The sequence below is a fragment of the Mustela lutreola genome, chromosome 8 (assembly GCF_030435805.1).
Source record: "Mustela lutreola isolate mMusLut2 chromosome 8, mMusLut2.pri, whole genome shotgun sequence".
NCBI lineage: Eukaryota > Metazoa > Chordata > Mammalia > Carnivora > Mustelidae > Mustela > Mustela lutreola.
In genome coordinates, this window is record NC_081297.1 from 126,226,045 (window position 1) to 126,240,020 (window position 13,976).

At 40.0% G+C, this 13,976-nt stretch overlaps 1 protein-coding gene across 3 annotated transcripts in view; it reads right to left on the bottom strand.

Moving 5' to 3' along the window:
• The window catches only part of FGD6 (FYVE, RhoGEF and PH domain containing 6), a 122,069-nt gene that overhangs the window by 12,552 nt on the left and 95,541 nt on the right, over positions 1-13,976 (bottom strand). For all 3 annotated transcript variants that reach the window (XM_059186542.1, XM_059186541.1, XM_059186540.1), the window contains exons 9-16: positions 12,193-12,243; positions 10,776-10,834; positions 10,622-10,693; positions 9,847-9,915; positions 9,230-9,313; positions 8,128-8,207; positions 1,397-1,499; positions 731-877 (exon numbers count right to left, since the gene is read on the bottom strand). In XM_059186542.1, coding sequence (XP_059042525.1) covers positions 731-877; positions 1,397-1,499; positions 8,128-8,207; positions 9,230-9,313; positions 9,847-9,915; positions 10,622-10,693; positions 10,776-10,834; positions 12,193-12,243 — 665 coding nt within the window. The remainder of the gene's footprint in view (positions 1-730; positions 878-1,396; positions 1,500-8,127; positions 8,208-9,229; positions 9,314-9,846; positions 9,916-10,621; positions 10,694-10,775; positions 10,835-12,192; positions 12,244-13,976) is intronic.

The window sequence follows — 13,976 nt, forward strand, 5'->3', positions numbered from 1 at the left end:
AAGCCCTCTGTTAGCTGTACTTATCATCAGGGACATTGCCCATCACCATCGCTAAGTAACCACGACCACATCTGCTGTGCCTCTACCAAGCATCTGGCCCTCTACTAAATGCTTCTAAATAGACTCCATTTACTCTTCACAGCAATTCTTTGACATCATTGTTACGATGCTCATTTGACTAACGAGGTCATGAAGACCTAGACACGTCACTGGTGATCATTTCAACACTCAAAGTACCTCTATTAAATACTTAGTATCTAGATAAAGGTAGTTTAATTAATTATTAGTCAATGTTTTTTTTAATGAAAACAATCTATTATTGACATTCTACAGTAATCTTGGTAAGTAAGGGTAAGTTCCCTAAAGAGACTGCACTATGCCTAAGTATTTAGAGAAAATATCATCCACAATTCAGTATCTTTTCTTCTCCCCGACATGATTTATAGGAGGAAATAAGCTTCTTCACTATGTACAGCCTGAAGCTATTAAAAATCACAAGGGAGGAGTGCCTGGGTGGCTCAGTGGGTTAAAGCCTCTGCCTTTGGCTCAGGTCATGATCCCAGCATCCTGGGATCGAGCCCTGCATCAGGCTCTGTGCTCAGCGGGGAACATGCTTCCCTTCCTCTCTCTCTGCCTGCCTCTCTGCCTACTTGTGATCCCTGTCTGTCAAATAAATAAATAAAATCTTGAAAAAGAAATCACAAGGGAGATGGATGTCAGTTTCTCCCACCTTCCCACAGGCCCGGCAGTGGTGTCGTCTCCAGGTCAGAGTAAATTCACTTGTGCAGATCATACACATTGTGGCTCTGGTATCAGGGATCCAGATGGGAGCTTTAGATCCAAGAGGGCTAACTTCCTCTTTATTTTCTGAGTCAGCCTGTGGAAGAATGACTTTTCATTACCTCCATGCACATAGAGTACTATAGAATCAAGCTATTTGGGGAGGGGGTGCACAATGGCAGCTCAGTGCTGATGGTGTCATTAAGGATGTGGTGGGCTATTATAGTTGTCATGTTCTCAGGATATTAAGATTAGCTATATCCTAATAATCCTTTGCTGCAAAATTAACTTAAAAAAGATGCCTGTAGTCATGCCAATGACAGCTGGTTACTTTCTTCCTTAAATTATATTGTATTTCCCCCATTTTTTACAATGAAGTTTTACAACCAGAAAAAATATGAATGCGCTATTTGTTATCACAGACTTGCCGTTAGACATTAACAAGATAGTTAGCTCTGAAATTACACCCACACTTACATCTTTCTGTGAAACACATGTTGCCTTTCTAAACCCCTGGGAAAAGTTTCTTTAGGGTAAAAAACTGCTTGAAATGCACTGAAGAAACAAACAAACAAACACAACAAAAAAACAAAAACCAAGAAGGAAAAGACAATACCTCATCAAGACTCCTACTAGGGCAGAATGTGATTCTTTTTTTGGCATACTCTTCTATTGACCTGGAAATTGCTTCTAGCCATTCATCTCTTTCTGTGGCAGAACTGTTGAGGGCAAAAGAAGGTTCCATCAACCAGATGTCAGCTTTTATTGTTTGCCTTTTTCTTCCTTCTTTTCCTCCTGCCATGGCAACAGATTCCACCACCCTCCCCAACAATGCTAGTCACCGGCAGGAGCTCTGAGGTTTGCAGGCACAAATAATCAGAGCAGGCATTAAAGAACACATAGCATTTTAGCAAATACAATGCTTTTTTTCTTCCCCCAAAGTACTGCTTTATACTTGTGAAGTTTCTTAAATTTGGAAGTTTTTTTGCTTAGTTTAAGAGTTAGTCATAGTCAAATAAATAAACCAAATCTTAAAAAAAAAAAAAAAAAGAAAAAAAAAAAGGAGCTAGTCATACAATGAATTACTATGGCTATTTACATAATCAAGATGTTTCCTGAGATATAATAGTAGAATTTAAAAATATTCCAAGGAATCCAGTTTCAAATCCAAATTTAAACATGGAATACTAATTATTTTTAGTATTATTAGTATTATTAGATTAGTATTATTAAATGTTACTAAAATTTTCTAGAAAGGGCACTGGAGTAAAGGAGACCTCTATCTGGCATCACAAACAGATGTTTAGGGAGTGGTTAACCAGGGAAAGAGCCTGCAATTGTTCTGACAGGGTTCCCCAACTTACGCCTCCCATCCTGCTACCCTCAGGCCATCAGGAACTAGGGGATTCAAATCTAGACAGAAATGGGCCAAATAGGGAGAAAGCCTGCTCAGATAAAGTATTCTGGTTCTGCTTTATTACAACCACACATCCTCCCAAAAAATGCTTGTGTCTCCAAATCATTGTTGGCATCAGTACATTTAGTTTTGAATACTCAAGAATGAGAGGCACATTTTAGGTAGTGTGTGTGTTTCTGTGTGCATGTAGACAGAATTTAATAATCTCTCATAATAAAATAAAACCTATCATAATAATGGGAATGTGATTTTTGTAAGGAAATGTCAACTTGTTTTAGAAAGGCATAGGAAAGTATGTAGGAGTAAAATGACCTCTGATATCTGCAATTTGTTTTGAAATAATTGAGAAAAAATATTTGTAGCAGAATCTTGGTTAAGTTTGGTGCCTGGGTGATTGAATATAGAGTTTCATTGTATTTTTCACTCTAATTTTAAAAATACTTGAACTTTTAGATGTTTTTATAATTAAAAATTCCATTATCCCTAATGGAATTCATACCTAATGGTATGAACAGGCACATTTTCTTGATTTTGATGAATGCAGAGCAGGTCAGGAGATACTAAAAAACCACCTGCCTTCCCCACAATAATTATAGTCAGAAATTTACCTTCCTGCTAAATGGCTTAAGTGCCCATCAGACTATACACTCACATGGATATTAAAAAGTAGAAATCCACTTTACAAATACAATTTTAAAACTAGTATGTTTCTCAAATTTTCATTATATACCAAGAATAAAATAAAATAAAACAGCTCTTATTTTTCTAAGCCCAATAAAACCTGCCTCAATTTCCTCTACCACTCTACCATTACTGTCCCAACTAGCTGCCGTTTATTCAACAGTTATTACACGTCAGCCAACTGTGCTAAATGAGTTGCAAATCGAAATTAAGAGCAAATGTCATCACATCTCATCCTCAGAGCTACCCCACAGAATACATATTGGATCTTACACCCTCTTTCCCCAATACCATCACTATCACCAACCAGCACCATTTACTGATAAGCAAGCTTAGGATTTGAAATGTTGGACAATTTGTTTTAAACAACAGGCTACATGACCTTGTATTAGGCCCAAGTGTGGCTAAAGATTGAACCCTTCAGCACCGTGTTGTTCATCTCCGTTCTCTGAACTATACTATAAGAATATAGGCTTAAGCTTCCAAGTAAACATTCATAAAATAATACTGTCCCTCCCTCTCTCTCCCCTTCCTCTACTTTTTGGTGGAAGAGTTAAAAGCAGAAAGGCAGATGGTTAATTTGAGAATTGCCGTCTGATTTTTCTGGAGCCCTGGGAGCATGTGGAATGTGATTTGACTGTGCAAATCATGTCACATATGCTGTTCTTTCATTTAATCATTCCTGGCTCTCTCTTGTGTGGGGATCTGCCAAAACAATGTTTACCAGCTCTTGATAACACATTTCTCACAGACCACACACATTTGCCTGCAGTATTGAGTGGAGACATGCTAAGTCTTCTTTTGTAGCACAGTTAGAAGAATCAGCACCTTCTTCAGTTAAACCCACTTAAAATACAGTTAAACCAGTATTCTTTTCTTTATGGAATGTGTGCATTACCCAGAAAGCAAATTTGTATTATATAAGCCCCATTCTCCCATTGATTGGGATGCATTCCAAAAGACCTCCAGTAGCAGGGATTGCTGGCATGTTAGATGTTACCACACTATTTACTCCTTGTATAACTGTGGAATGCTATTCTGAGGTCTAAAGGCCACACTACACCACTCATTTCAATTCATCTGAGTTACATTTAGTGAGAGACTTCTGAGGGCAAGGACTAAGCCATGAAACTAAGCACATACAAAACACACCACTTGTAAGGGCTCATCTCTAATTGAGGTGAGACACAAAAGCAAGTACCTACTGCATGATACAATAAAGGTAAGGTAGACAAGAAACAAAGAAGTAGTAAATTATGTTATTTAGGCAGCAGGGAAAGCTCTGCACAGGGAATGAGTATGTTAGGACTGGAAGAACTGAGGAGTTCGACAGAGAACCTTGTAGTGTCTCTGTGCACCGGTGTCTGGCCTCCCAGCTTTGGTTATCTTCTCTAAGCTCATGACTCCCAAATATATGCGATGTCTGGGCTCCCTTTGGACCTCAAGGTCCTTACAGGCACTGTCTCATTGATGGCTCCATTTTTTTCTTTTCTTTTTTTTAAACTTAGACTTCATGCCCAGCCTGGAGCCCAACTTGGGGCTTGAACTCAGACCCTGAGATCAAGACCTGAGCTGAAATCAAGAGCTGGATGCTCAACCGATTGAGCCACCCAGGCGCCCTGATGGCTCCATGATTGATAGGGACCTCATATTTGATATGCACATCTGACACTAAATTCCTGACTCTTCCCCCAACGCTGCTCCTCTCCTGGCGTTTCCCGTCACAAGGAATGGCCTGGCACTACCTGGCACAGTGTACCAGTCAGAGACTTGCTTTTAATACCTCTGGGTCTCAACCCTGTGTCCGATTAATCATCTCCTTTACTTCCCCTCCCAAACCATTTTCCACCTAGCAACCAACTTTTAAAAAGGCCAATCTGATCACGTCATTCCCTTGTACAAGCCTTTCAGTGGTTTCCTGCGGCTCTTTGGCTCAAGCCCCAAATCCACAAGTTCTGCCTCAGCTTTCCCCTGTCCCTCCAGGTTTACCTTGGCTTTCCCTTTTATTCTCTATGTTCATGCCATTTTGGTCTTTCAGTTCTTTGAATTTGCTATGCCCTCTCCACCTCAGGGACTTTGTACACATTATTCCCAATGACCAGCAGCCTTTCTCTTTCCTCTTTGCCTTGCTCTCCAACTCCTGCTTATCTTTTTTAACTCAACTGACACAGCAGGTCTGTCAGGTAGCTATCCCTGACTGCCCTTTCTCCACCAAAGTTAGTCCAAGGTTCCTCGTTCTACAGCCTCATAGCACCTGGTTAGTTTTCCTGTGTACTACTTATAGTTGATTGTGTTGACATTTTGCTAAGCGTATGTCTTCCCTAACAGAATGCAAGGTCAGGGAAGGAAGGGCCCTTTTAATTCTCCACATTATCCTGATGCCTGGTCTACAGCAGACGCTTCATATTACTGAATGAAGGGATGAATTCCAGGCACAGGCAGCTGCCTATGCAAAAGGCAGAAGGAAGTGAGGTAGGCTGGCGTGCATGGAGAACAAGCAGATCCATGCTGGCGGAATATGCCATGCTCTGGTGGGGGTGCAGACGGGGAGAATGGACAGAGATAAGACTGGTGAGGCATACAGGACCCAGATCACAGAAGGCCTTCTCACCTCCTTCCTACATATTATACCGTACCTGTTCCCTGTGGGGGGGGGGGGGGGCGAGCTCAGAAGAAGAGCATGGTACACTAGATGTATTCAATATGTGTTAGCTTCCCCTCCCTTTATCGAGAACTTTCCAGTTTTCTTGTTTTTCCTGCATAACCCAAGTTCAATCCATCAATAATCCTATTAACTCTCCTTGATTCCAACCATTTCTTACCATTCTAGTCCAAGAGAGATATCATCTAGCCTCCTACCTGGTCTCCCAACTTCTATTCTAATCTCTGATGGTCTATTTTCTATAAAGAAACCAGTGTCCTCTTCTAAAAATATACCTAAGATCACACCAATTTTTAACTTAAGACCCTCAGATGGCTTCCCATCACATATAAAATTCCAATGACTTTACTAAGGTCTAAGAGGCTGATCTGGACATCCACATATTTACCTGGATGGCAACCAAAGAAAGAAGGATTTACCATCATTTCCTCAATTATTTAATTGTTAATAAAATGGAATTTTGTTTCTACCAAAGCATATTTTTACTTAGGATATTTAAGTGCAACTGAAAACCTAACTTTCCTAAAGATACTTTCTCTCTGGATATTTGAAAATCACTTCCTTTCCTTTTTTTTATTTTCTAAAATTTTTTTAGATTTTAATTATTTATTGGACAGAGAGAGAGAGCACAATCAGGAAGAGCAAGAGAGGGAAAAGCAGGCCCCCCTCTCAGCAGGAAGCCCGATGTGGAGCTCGATCCCAGGACCCTGGGATCGCAAACACCTAACTAACTGAGCCATCCAGGCACCCAAAAATTACTTTCTTGATATTAAGAATCAAGCTTAAGTATCTGCCAGGAGCCTGATGCACACAGGCTTGATGTTCCTTGTACTTTTGTTCAAACTAAAAAAAAAGGGTCTAGTTCCAGGTGACCAAGAGTTTACCATACTCTCTAAAAATTAATCTACAGGATGCTTCAGGTACCCCCCAGAAACTGCTTGCTTTGGCAGGTAGATGGTTTCAACAAACCTCAAACAAACCCCATTTGTCTTCTCTTCCCAAGATCTGGTGTTAGGCAGCAGTGGCTATTCCATTTCATAAGAGTGACAATGACCCAGGGGGCTGCTCTTGTCCTGATTATGGGAAGCCAGACATTTAGATCTCAGTCCTTGACATCCATGGACATAGGCAATATTATAATGGCTGAAAGCATCACTTTCACCATCAGATATACTTTGGTTAAAACTTGAGCTGCAGGGGCACCTGGGTGGCTCATTGGGTTAAAGCCTCTGCCTTCGGCTCAGGTCATAATCCCGGGGTCCTGGGATCGAGCCCCACATCGGGCTCTCTGCTCATCAGGGAGCCTGCTTCCTCCTCTCTCTCTGCCTGCCTCTCTGCTTGCTTGTGATCTCTGTCCATCAGATAAATAAATAAAATCTTTAAAAAAAAAATTGAGCTCCATTGTCTATTAGCTGTATAATCTTGGATGTGTTATTTAACTTCCCTGAGCCTGCATTTTTTTTCTCATCTGGAAGATCAAGACAACACCTACTCTCCTAGTTATCTTGGAAATTAAAAGAGAAAATGAATTATAAGTTCAGCATTGGGCCTGATCCCAGGTAATAAATGGGTCCGGTTGCGACTCTAGCTGCTATTAAAAATTCTGATTGATTTTACTGGTATAGACACAGCTGGAAGCAGGCTGCCTGGGTTCAAATCCTGGCCCTGACACTTAATAGCTGGGTGGCTTTTTTAACCCATTAAATGGGTATAAAATTAGTAAACTCATCTCATTAGGTTTTTACGAAGATTTAATGAATGAACACATAGAAAGTGTTTTGGATAGTGCCTGGCACAAAGTAAATGCTACGTAAGTGTTTGCTACTATTTTTATATTAAAGGTTAGATTTGAGAGCTGCCCAGACTTGCTATCCCAATCCAGCAGTGAACATGCTGTGGCTGCTAGTGTCTCTTCAGCCAAGTCCTGCCAAACATTCACTTTGGCCATGTGGCCAATAACTGTATGAGTCATATAGCTTCTAATTTCCTTGGCACTTCCTTTATGTAATGGTAATATATTTTGATTTACACATAAGTCACTGCAGGTTCCATTTTGAGGCAACGTGGTATCATAAATAACAACAGATTTAAAAGTAAAAAGTTTCTTTTTGTATCCTGATTTTGCCAGCTATGTCCCATGAAGACAGAAATGTACTTTTTCTCTAACTTAGGTCTTCCTCATTTTTAATGAGATGACACCTACCTCGTAGGTTTGTTACAACCTTTCAATGTTACGTGAAAACTTCCTAGTGAATTATAAAGCACTAGGTGTCTTTAAAAACATTAGGTGCCATTGTAAAAGGTTTGAAGTAGTCACTAAAAAAAAAGAAAAGATCAGCAAGGCACTTTTCAGCATTATTATTCTCTTCACAGAATATTTTTATTTCTGCGCTTCAAACACATTGTTGGATCAGCAATTAGACATTTTACCTACATGGTAAACCAAGAATAAACTCCACGGTTTGGGGACTGAAAAGAAGGAAAAAAAAAGAAAAATAGGTCTAGCAGTTTACCCAAATGTAGGAAGTGCTGGAGATGTATGACCCTGTAATCCTGGCAAATGTTCACACAGATTTCAGAAATTTACCTGGCTGAGAGGATAAAGGAGCGTTCTACACTTTCAATCTTTAGTTCATTCTGATATGCTTCTTGGGTGGGTTTTCTGACCTTAAAGAAAGCAAAACAGTTTCAGCAAATTCAGCCTATTGCAAATCTCTTCCCTGAAGCTGCTTAATGCCTTGGCTGCTGTCAGCCACCACCAACCTTCAGACTCAACTTTATCTACCATGACTCTCCTTCAACTGCTCTGTGTGCCAGAGTTAAATGCCTATATATACATACACATGTGTATATGTATACATACATATACATGCCCACTTTCCCACCTTCAGCCCGTTGCTCACTCCCTCTACCTGGAATGAGGTGCCTTCCCTGCATCTCAGTGTGGCCAAATGTGACCTATTCTTTAAGGCTTGTGGCTCTTCCTCCAAAGACTTCCTCAATTCTCCCTGTTTCCTAGCTGCTACCAGTTCCTCCACCAGGTCCTACTGAAAGCTGCACACTCCTTGTTTTCTGAGCGCCCCCCCCCCCCATTTTTCTTTCTAAAAAGATCTTATTTATTTCTTTATTTGAGGAAGGGTGGTAAGGGCAGAGAGGGGGAGAGAATCTCAGGCAGACTCCACACTGAGCATGGAGACTGACTCTGGGCTCAATGTCACCACCCTGAGACCATGCATGACCTGAGCTGAAACTAAGAGTCGGATGCTTAACCAACTGAACCACCCAGGTGCCCCAGGACTCCCCAAAACATTAATTGTACCTTCACAGTGACATTTATTACTGTCTATTTTATAGGTATTTATGTGTGGTTTATTATCTTCCCGACTCTAGTTGCTGAGCTTCTGGGGGGGCGGAGGGTGGGGAGAGACAAAAACAATCATGATTCAACTCATCTTTGTATTTTTTACCAAATGTCTTACCATGTTTTGTTTATAGTTCTCAATAAACACCTCATGAATAAATGAATGTATGAGTAAATAAATGACTAATGAATGAATAAATAAACATATAAACAGTAACATAGGGAGAGAGAGAAAAGTCAAGTATGTAAGAAAGACAGTTATCTTTGGGCTTTGTCTCTAAATATATTTGGGTTAAGAAAAGAAACATCTTCTAACAGACGCACAGACCTTCATTCCAGCCAATGAGAGCATATTGTTCAGTTTATACATCCCAGACTGCATTGGTGTTGTATACAGCAGGGCATCGTTAAACTGAAAGTAGAAATATTTCATAGAATGAAGTAAAGCAAAAATGTCAGCTACCAAGACATTGATAAGACACCGAAATAAAAGAAAAATATTCCTTTCTTATTAAAAGTTCTCTGAATAAAAACACTCCTCTGAATAAAAACACTTATGTCTGCTTATATAAACTATGACCACCCAGAATACTTTATTAGATTAAAAAGGCAATTTCTAGAACATCTGCTTTCCTTCCAAGTTCTGTAACAGATATGTTTTCTGAATTCTAAATCCCACTAAAGTATTACAATATAAATAAATGATGGAATCAACTTTTCTAAGTGAGAAGTGACATAAACTGAATTCAAAAAGGAAATAATTTTCTGGTTCTACATCATGAAAGACTTTGTTTCCGTTACTTGAAATGCAAGTAAGCAAGATAGTCAGCCAAAGATCCCACTAAATCTCTCCGAATGTGTTAAGCTCATCTGTCATATACAAATGTCTCCTTCCATTAGGCAATTATCCCCTCTTCTGGCTCAGAAACACAGACAGTCACTTACCAGGAAAAACACTCGGGGCTGCATGACTTTCCGAGACAGCTTCATCAGAGTTCCCTCTTTGAGAAAAACCTGATTCACCCAAACAAATGCCCATTTAGTCCCATCATAACACAACTACAATATGCATATAATTTGTTTTTCAACTTTCTTTCCCCAGAATTTTTTTTGGCGGTAGGGCTGGGTGGACATAATTTCCATGTACTTTTTTACAGTCATGGTTTCTTCTTAAACCTTTGAAGGAGTTGGACAAGCCGGCAGTTTCATAAATCTAGTATTCATAAATCCAGTCCAGGGGTACTATGTGGTCTGAAATGTAACTGACTGAGTGTGTACTTGATCCTGAAGTATAGCCAATGTCCTGACAATTGCATTTTGTAATTTTGCTGAACTCATTCCCTAGGCCACTTTTGTGCTCTATGAGGAGCACCAAAATACAGTTTTCTCCCTCCCCTTATAATCCCCTCTTACACTCAAGATCTTAACTGAAGTTGTCTTTAAAGCTGTGTGAGGTCAGTTAGTATTATACAATAAAATGATTTTATTTAATCAGTTATTCTGTGGGGTCCCTTGCCATTCTCCTAATTGAATTGTACTTTTTGTCACAGTGACTTAAGTCATGAATGTTTTGAATAGATAGAATGAACCTAGTTGATCCAGATAGAGACAGTGGAGAGTAACAACAATAACCTATTTTCATAACTGAAATGCAAAATAGCTATAAAAGGTGTCTAAGTGCATCACATTACATTTGCAAAAGGCAGTCTAAAACACTTACCCGTCCAGGCTGCACTATTTCATGGTGTCCATTTAGGCTGTACTGAATCTGCATAAGCTTCTGAAAGTTGTCCTACAGAAAGAGAAGGTGTAGCACATGAAGGCCTGGGCCCCCGGTTCAACAGTCTGTCAGCCACTGAAATCAAGATACTTACGCCTTGCTTCATGGTGTCATTGGCGTGGTTGGCGACTTCTATAACGATAGCAAGGGCATCTGAAATGTGTAGAAACATCAGGTTAGTCCAGTGGCTACAACATCAAGCAATTCCAGATGGCAAGATAGTGAATTTGTAACAGTGAGAAGTGCCACGGGAGCAGCAAGGTTAACTCTGAGTAGGTAGAAATACGGACAATGAGGTCTGATGAGGACAACAGCAAGGAAAAAACAGGACTCATGGAAAAAAAAGAAGTCCGAGAAAGACTCTAAAGGAGATGTTACAGACATTATGTATCAACAGTATGTCAGACTTGCTTTGTGCTGAGCTTTGATTATCTTGTTGAAGTTTATAAGGATAAGGAGAGGACTTCACCCAGAAGTTAAGGACCATTCCAGTATGAACTGCCTTGGCAGAGAAGTACCCTGGGATAGGAAACCAGAACTATGAAAACTGATGATTTAGAGGGTCATGGCTTACCTTCCTTCTCTTAGTTTAATCCCGAGAGGGGAGAAATGCCACAAAGAAGCCTACTAGGCCTGAGATGATGACATGCATTACTTTGTGAACTGACTCTTGGTTTTGGGTCAGTTATAATCTCAGGCTCATGGGACTGAGCCCCGACTTGGGCTCTGTTCTCAGCACAGAGTCTGCTTGTCCCTCTCCCTCTGCTCCTCCCCCCACTCATGCTGTCTCTAAAAAAGAAAATAGAAAGGTGAAACACTTGCAAATAGATGATGTTAGAGAAGTAAAAATAAAATGATTAAGAGAGCAAATAAGAATCTTTACAAAATGGGTAAAACACCTCTTCTGTTTTGTAATCTGAAAATAAAAAGTATGCACAAGAAGTGTGACCAAAATTCAAAAAATTAATGGGATGGACATGGACTTCAAATTAGAGCCAGGGATATACCTATAGCATTTGAAAGAGGAACTTTGGAGATAAATAGAAAGAAACACAGCTATCTTGAACAGAATTAATCTGTGTATATGCGTGTATATATATAAGAGAAAGACATACACTTACACAGTAGATTAACCTGTGAATGTCAGTGAGTCCCTCGTATTATAATGAAGTTTTCCTTTAAGTGCTGCTTTAAGTGCTAAGGGGCAGAAGGTGGTAAGGCAATTGTCCAGCATTAAACAGTCCCAGAATATGCTATTTTAGACTGTATCCCTGATTTGTGTAGTTTGACCACTTCACAGACTCGTGATTTTTAAGCCTGAAATGACCTTGCAGATCAACTGGTTCAATCCCTGCTTTCAAAGCAACAGACATCTAGAGAAGGTGAATGTACCACTGGCACAGAGTGACTGAGCATAAAAGAAACCCTCCTCACTCCAGACAATGCTGGGTCCTCCAGCCAACTGTAATAAAAGAATTTCTGCAACAAATTAATACATGAACGTTATTTACCTTGAGTGTCTCTGTAATCTCCAGAGTCCTCTAGAAGATTTTTCAAATAATCTGTAAGAGGGAAAGGAATATGATATTTAGTAAAATCAAGCACTAAGGAAAAAAATCATTTCATCTTTCCTACTCAATACTTCAATCAGTCTTGTTGATTTATGTATGTGTTAGTTTAATGTGTGCTAACTTTCTAAAAATGTGAAAAGAATAAAGCCCTGACATGCACTTGAAATCAGGAATAGGCTCAGAGGTAGAAAGAACTGCAGGGGTCACATTGGTCATTTTCAAGAGGAATCGGTTACTGAGCACAGGGTCTCAGCAGAGCCACAACCTCTTTGTGGCAAGAGCTAGAAACTAGAGATCCAGGTCTCCTGATGTCCAGTTCAGTGCTTTTAGTCCAACACAGAGGAAATGCCTTAATTTCAAATTGGAAGTATGTCCAGTACAAAATTCTAAGCATCAGTAGACCGAGTGCCTAAAGGATTTGTCAGTCTAGGAGTCTAACGATCAGAGAATTGCAGAGGAATACAATACATAAGTCTAGAGCAGTTGTTCTCAAATGGGGGTGAATTTGCCCACCAGGGGACATCTGAAAATGTCTGGAGACATTTCTGATTGTCACATCTGGGGAAAGGGGGTGCTGCTGGCATCTAGTGGCTACAGGCCAGGGATGTTGCTAAATAATCTACAAATGCACAGGACAGCCTACAACAAAGAATTATCTGACCCAGAATGTCAACAGGGCTGCAGTTGAGAAACTCTGGTCTAAATGAAGAAGGTCTTTAAGTAAGAAGGTCTTTAAGTAAGCTACATGGTATACAGTCATTCTTGTAATAGAGAAAAAAAATTAATGCACTGGGTTATATTTCATGTCTTTAATACCAAGGGAATGCCATGGAATCTCAAGGTATTTCATTCTCTGTTGAGAAATGTTGGATGGCTTCCCACTGCGTCTCAAAACAAATTCTGACAAAAAAATCCCAAAAAACAAAAACCACACATACAAAAACCCCCCAAACAGAATCTGTTACCTAGAATTTAAATTCCCCTCCCCAACTACATGATCCCCACTCACTTTTCTGATTTTTTTTTTCTCTACTACCTAACACAGGCGCTTTTGTTCTGACCAAAGTCTGATTCTGCATAATACCTTAGATGCTTCCCATGTGGTCCCTGGCTCCATACGTTTTGTCGTTGTCTCTAATGTTCTCTTCGGTTGAATCCTTTTCTCTGTCTCTGCATATAAAAATTCTACTCCTGGGGGCACCTGGGTGGCTCAGTGGGTTAAAGCCTCTGCCTTTGGGTCCTGGGATCGAGCCCTGCGTCGGGCTCTCTGCTCAGCGAGGAGCCTGCTTCCGCCCCTCTCTCTGCCTGCTTCTCTGCCTACTTGTGATCTCTGTCTGTCAAATAAATAAATAAAATCCTTAAAAAAAAAATTCTACTCCTGTATTTCAAGGTTCATCTCAAATTCCTCCCCTCTTTTCAAACTTTCCATTTGAAAGAAATATTCTCTCCCTTTGAAAAATAAATTACACAGTAGTTACTTTATATCTTCTATCATTTTCTCATGAGACTCAAAGCTCCTTGTGGGCAGGACCCATATCTGATTCTTAGCACTTAGTGAGGGCCTTTGCATACATGGGACAAGAAATGCTTAATGGATAAAAATATAAATAATTTTCTTAGACCAGGATTGTGTTTGGGTCAAAGGCAATAAAGGCTGAAAGCAATCCTAATGCCAGTGGAAGTTGAGAAAATAAAAAGAGGAAAGGTACAGCAAGAGACTGCAT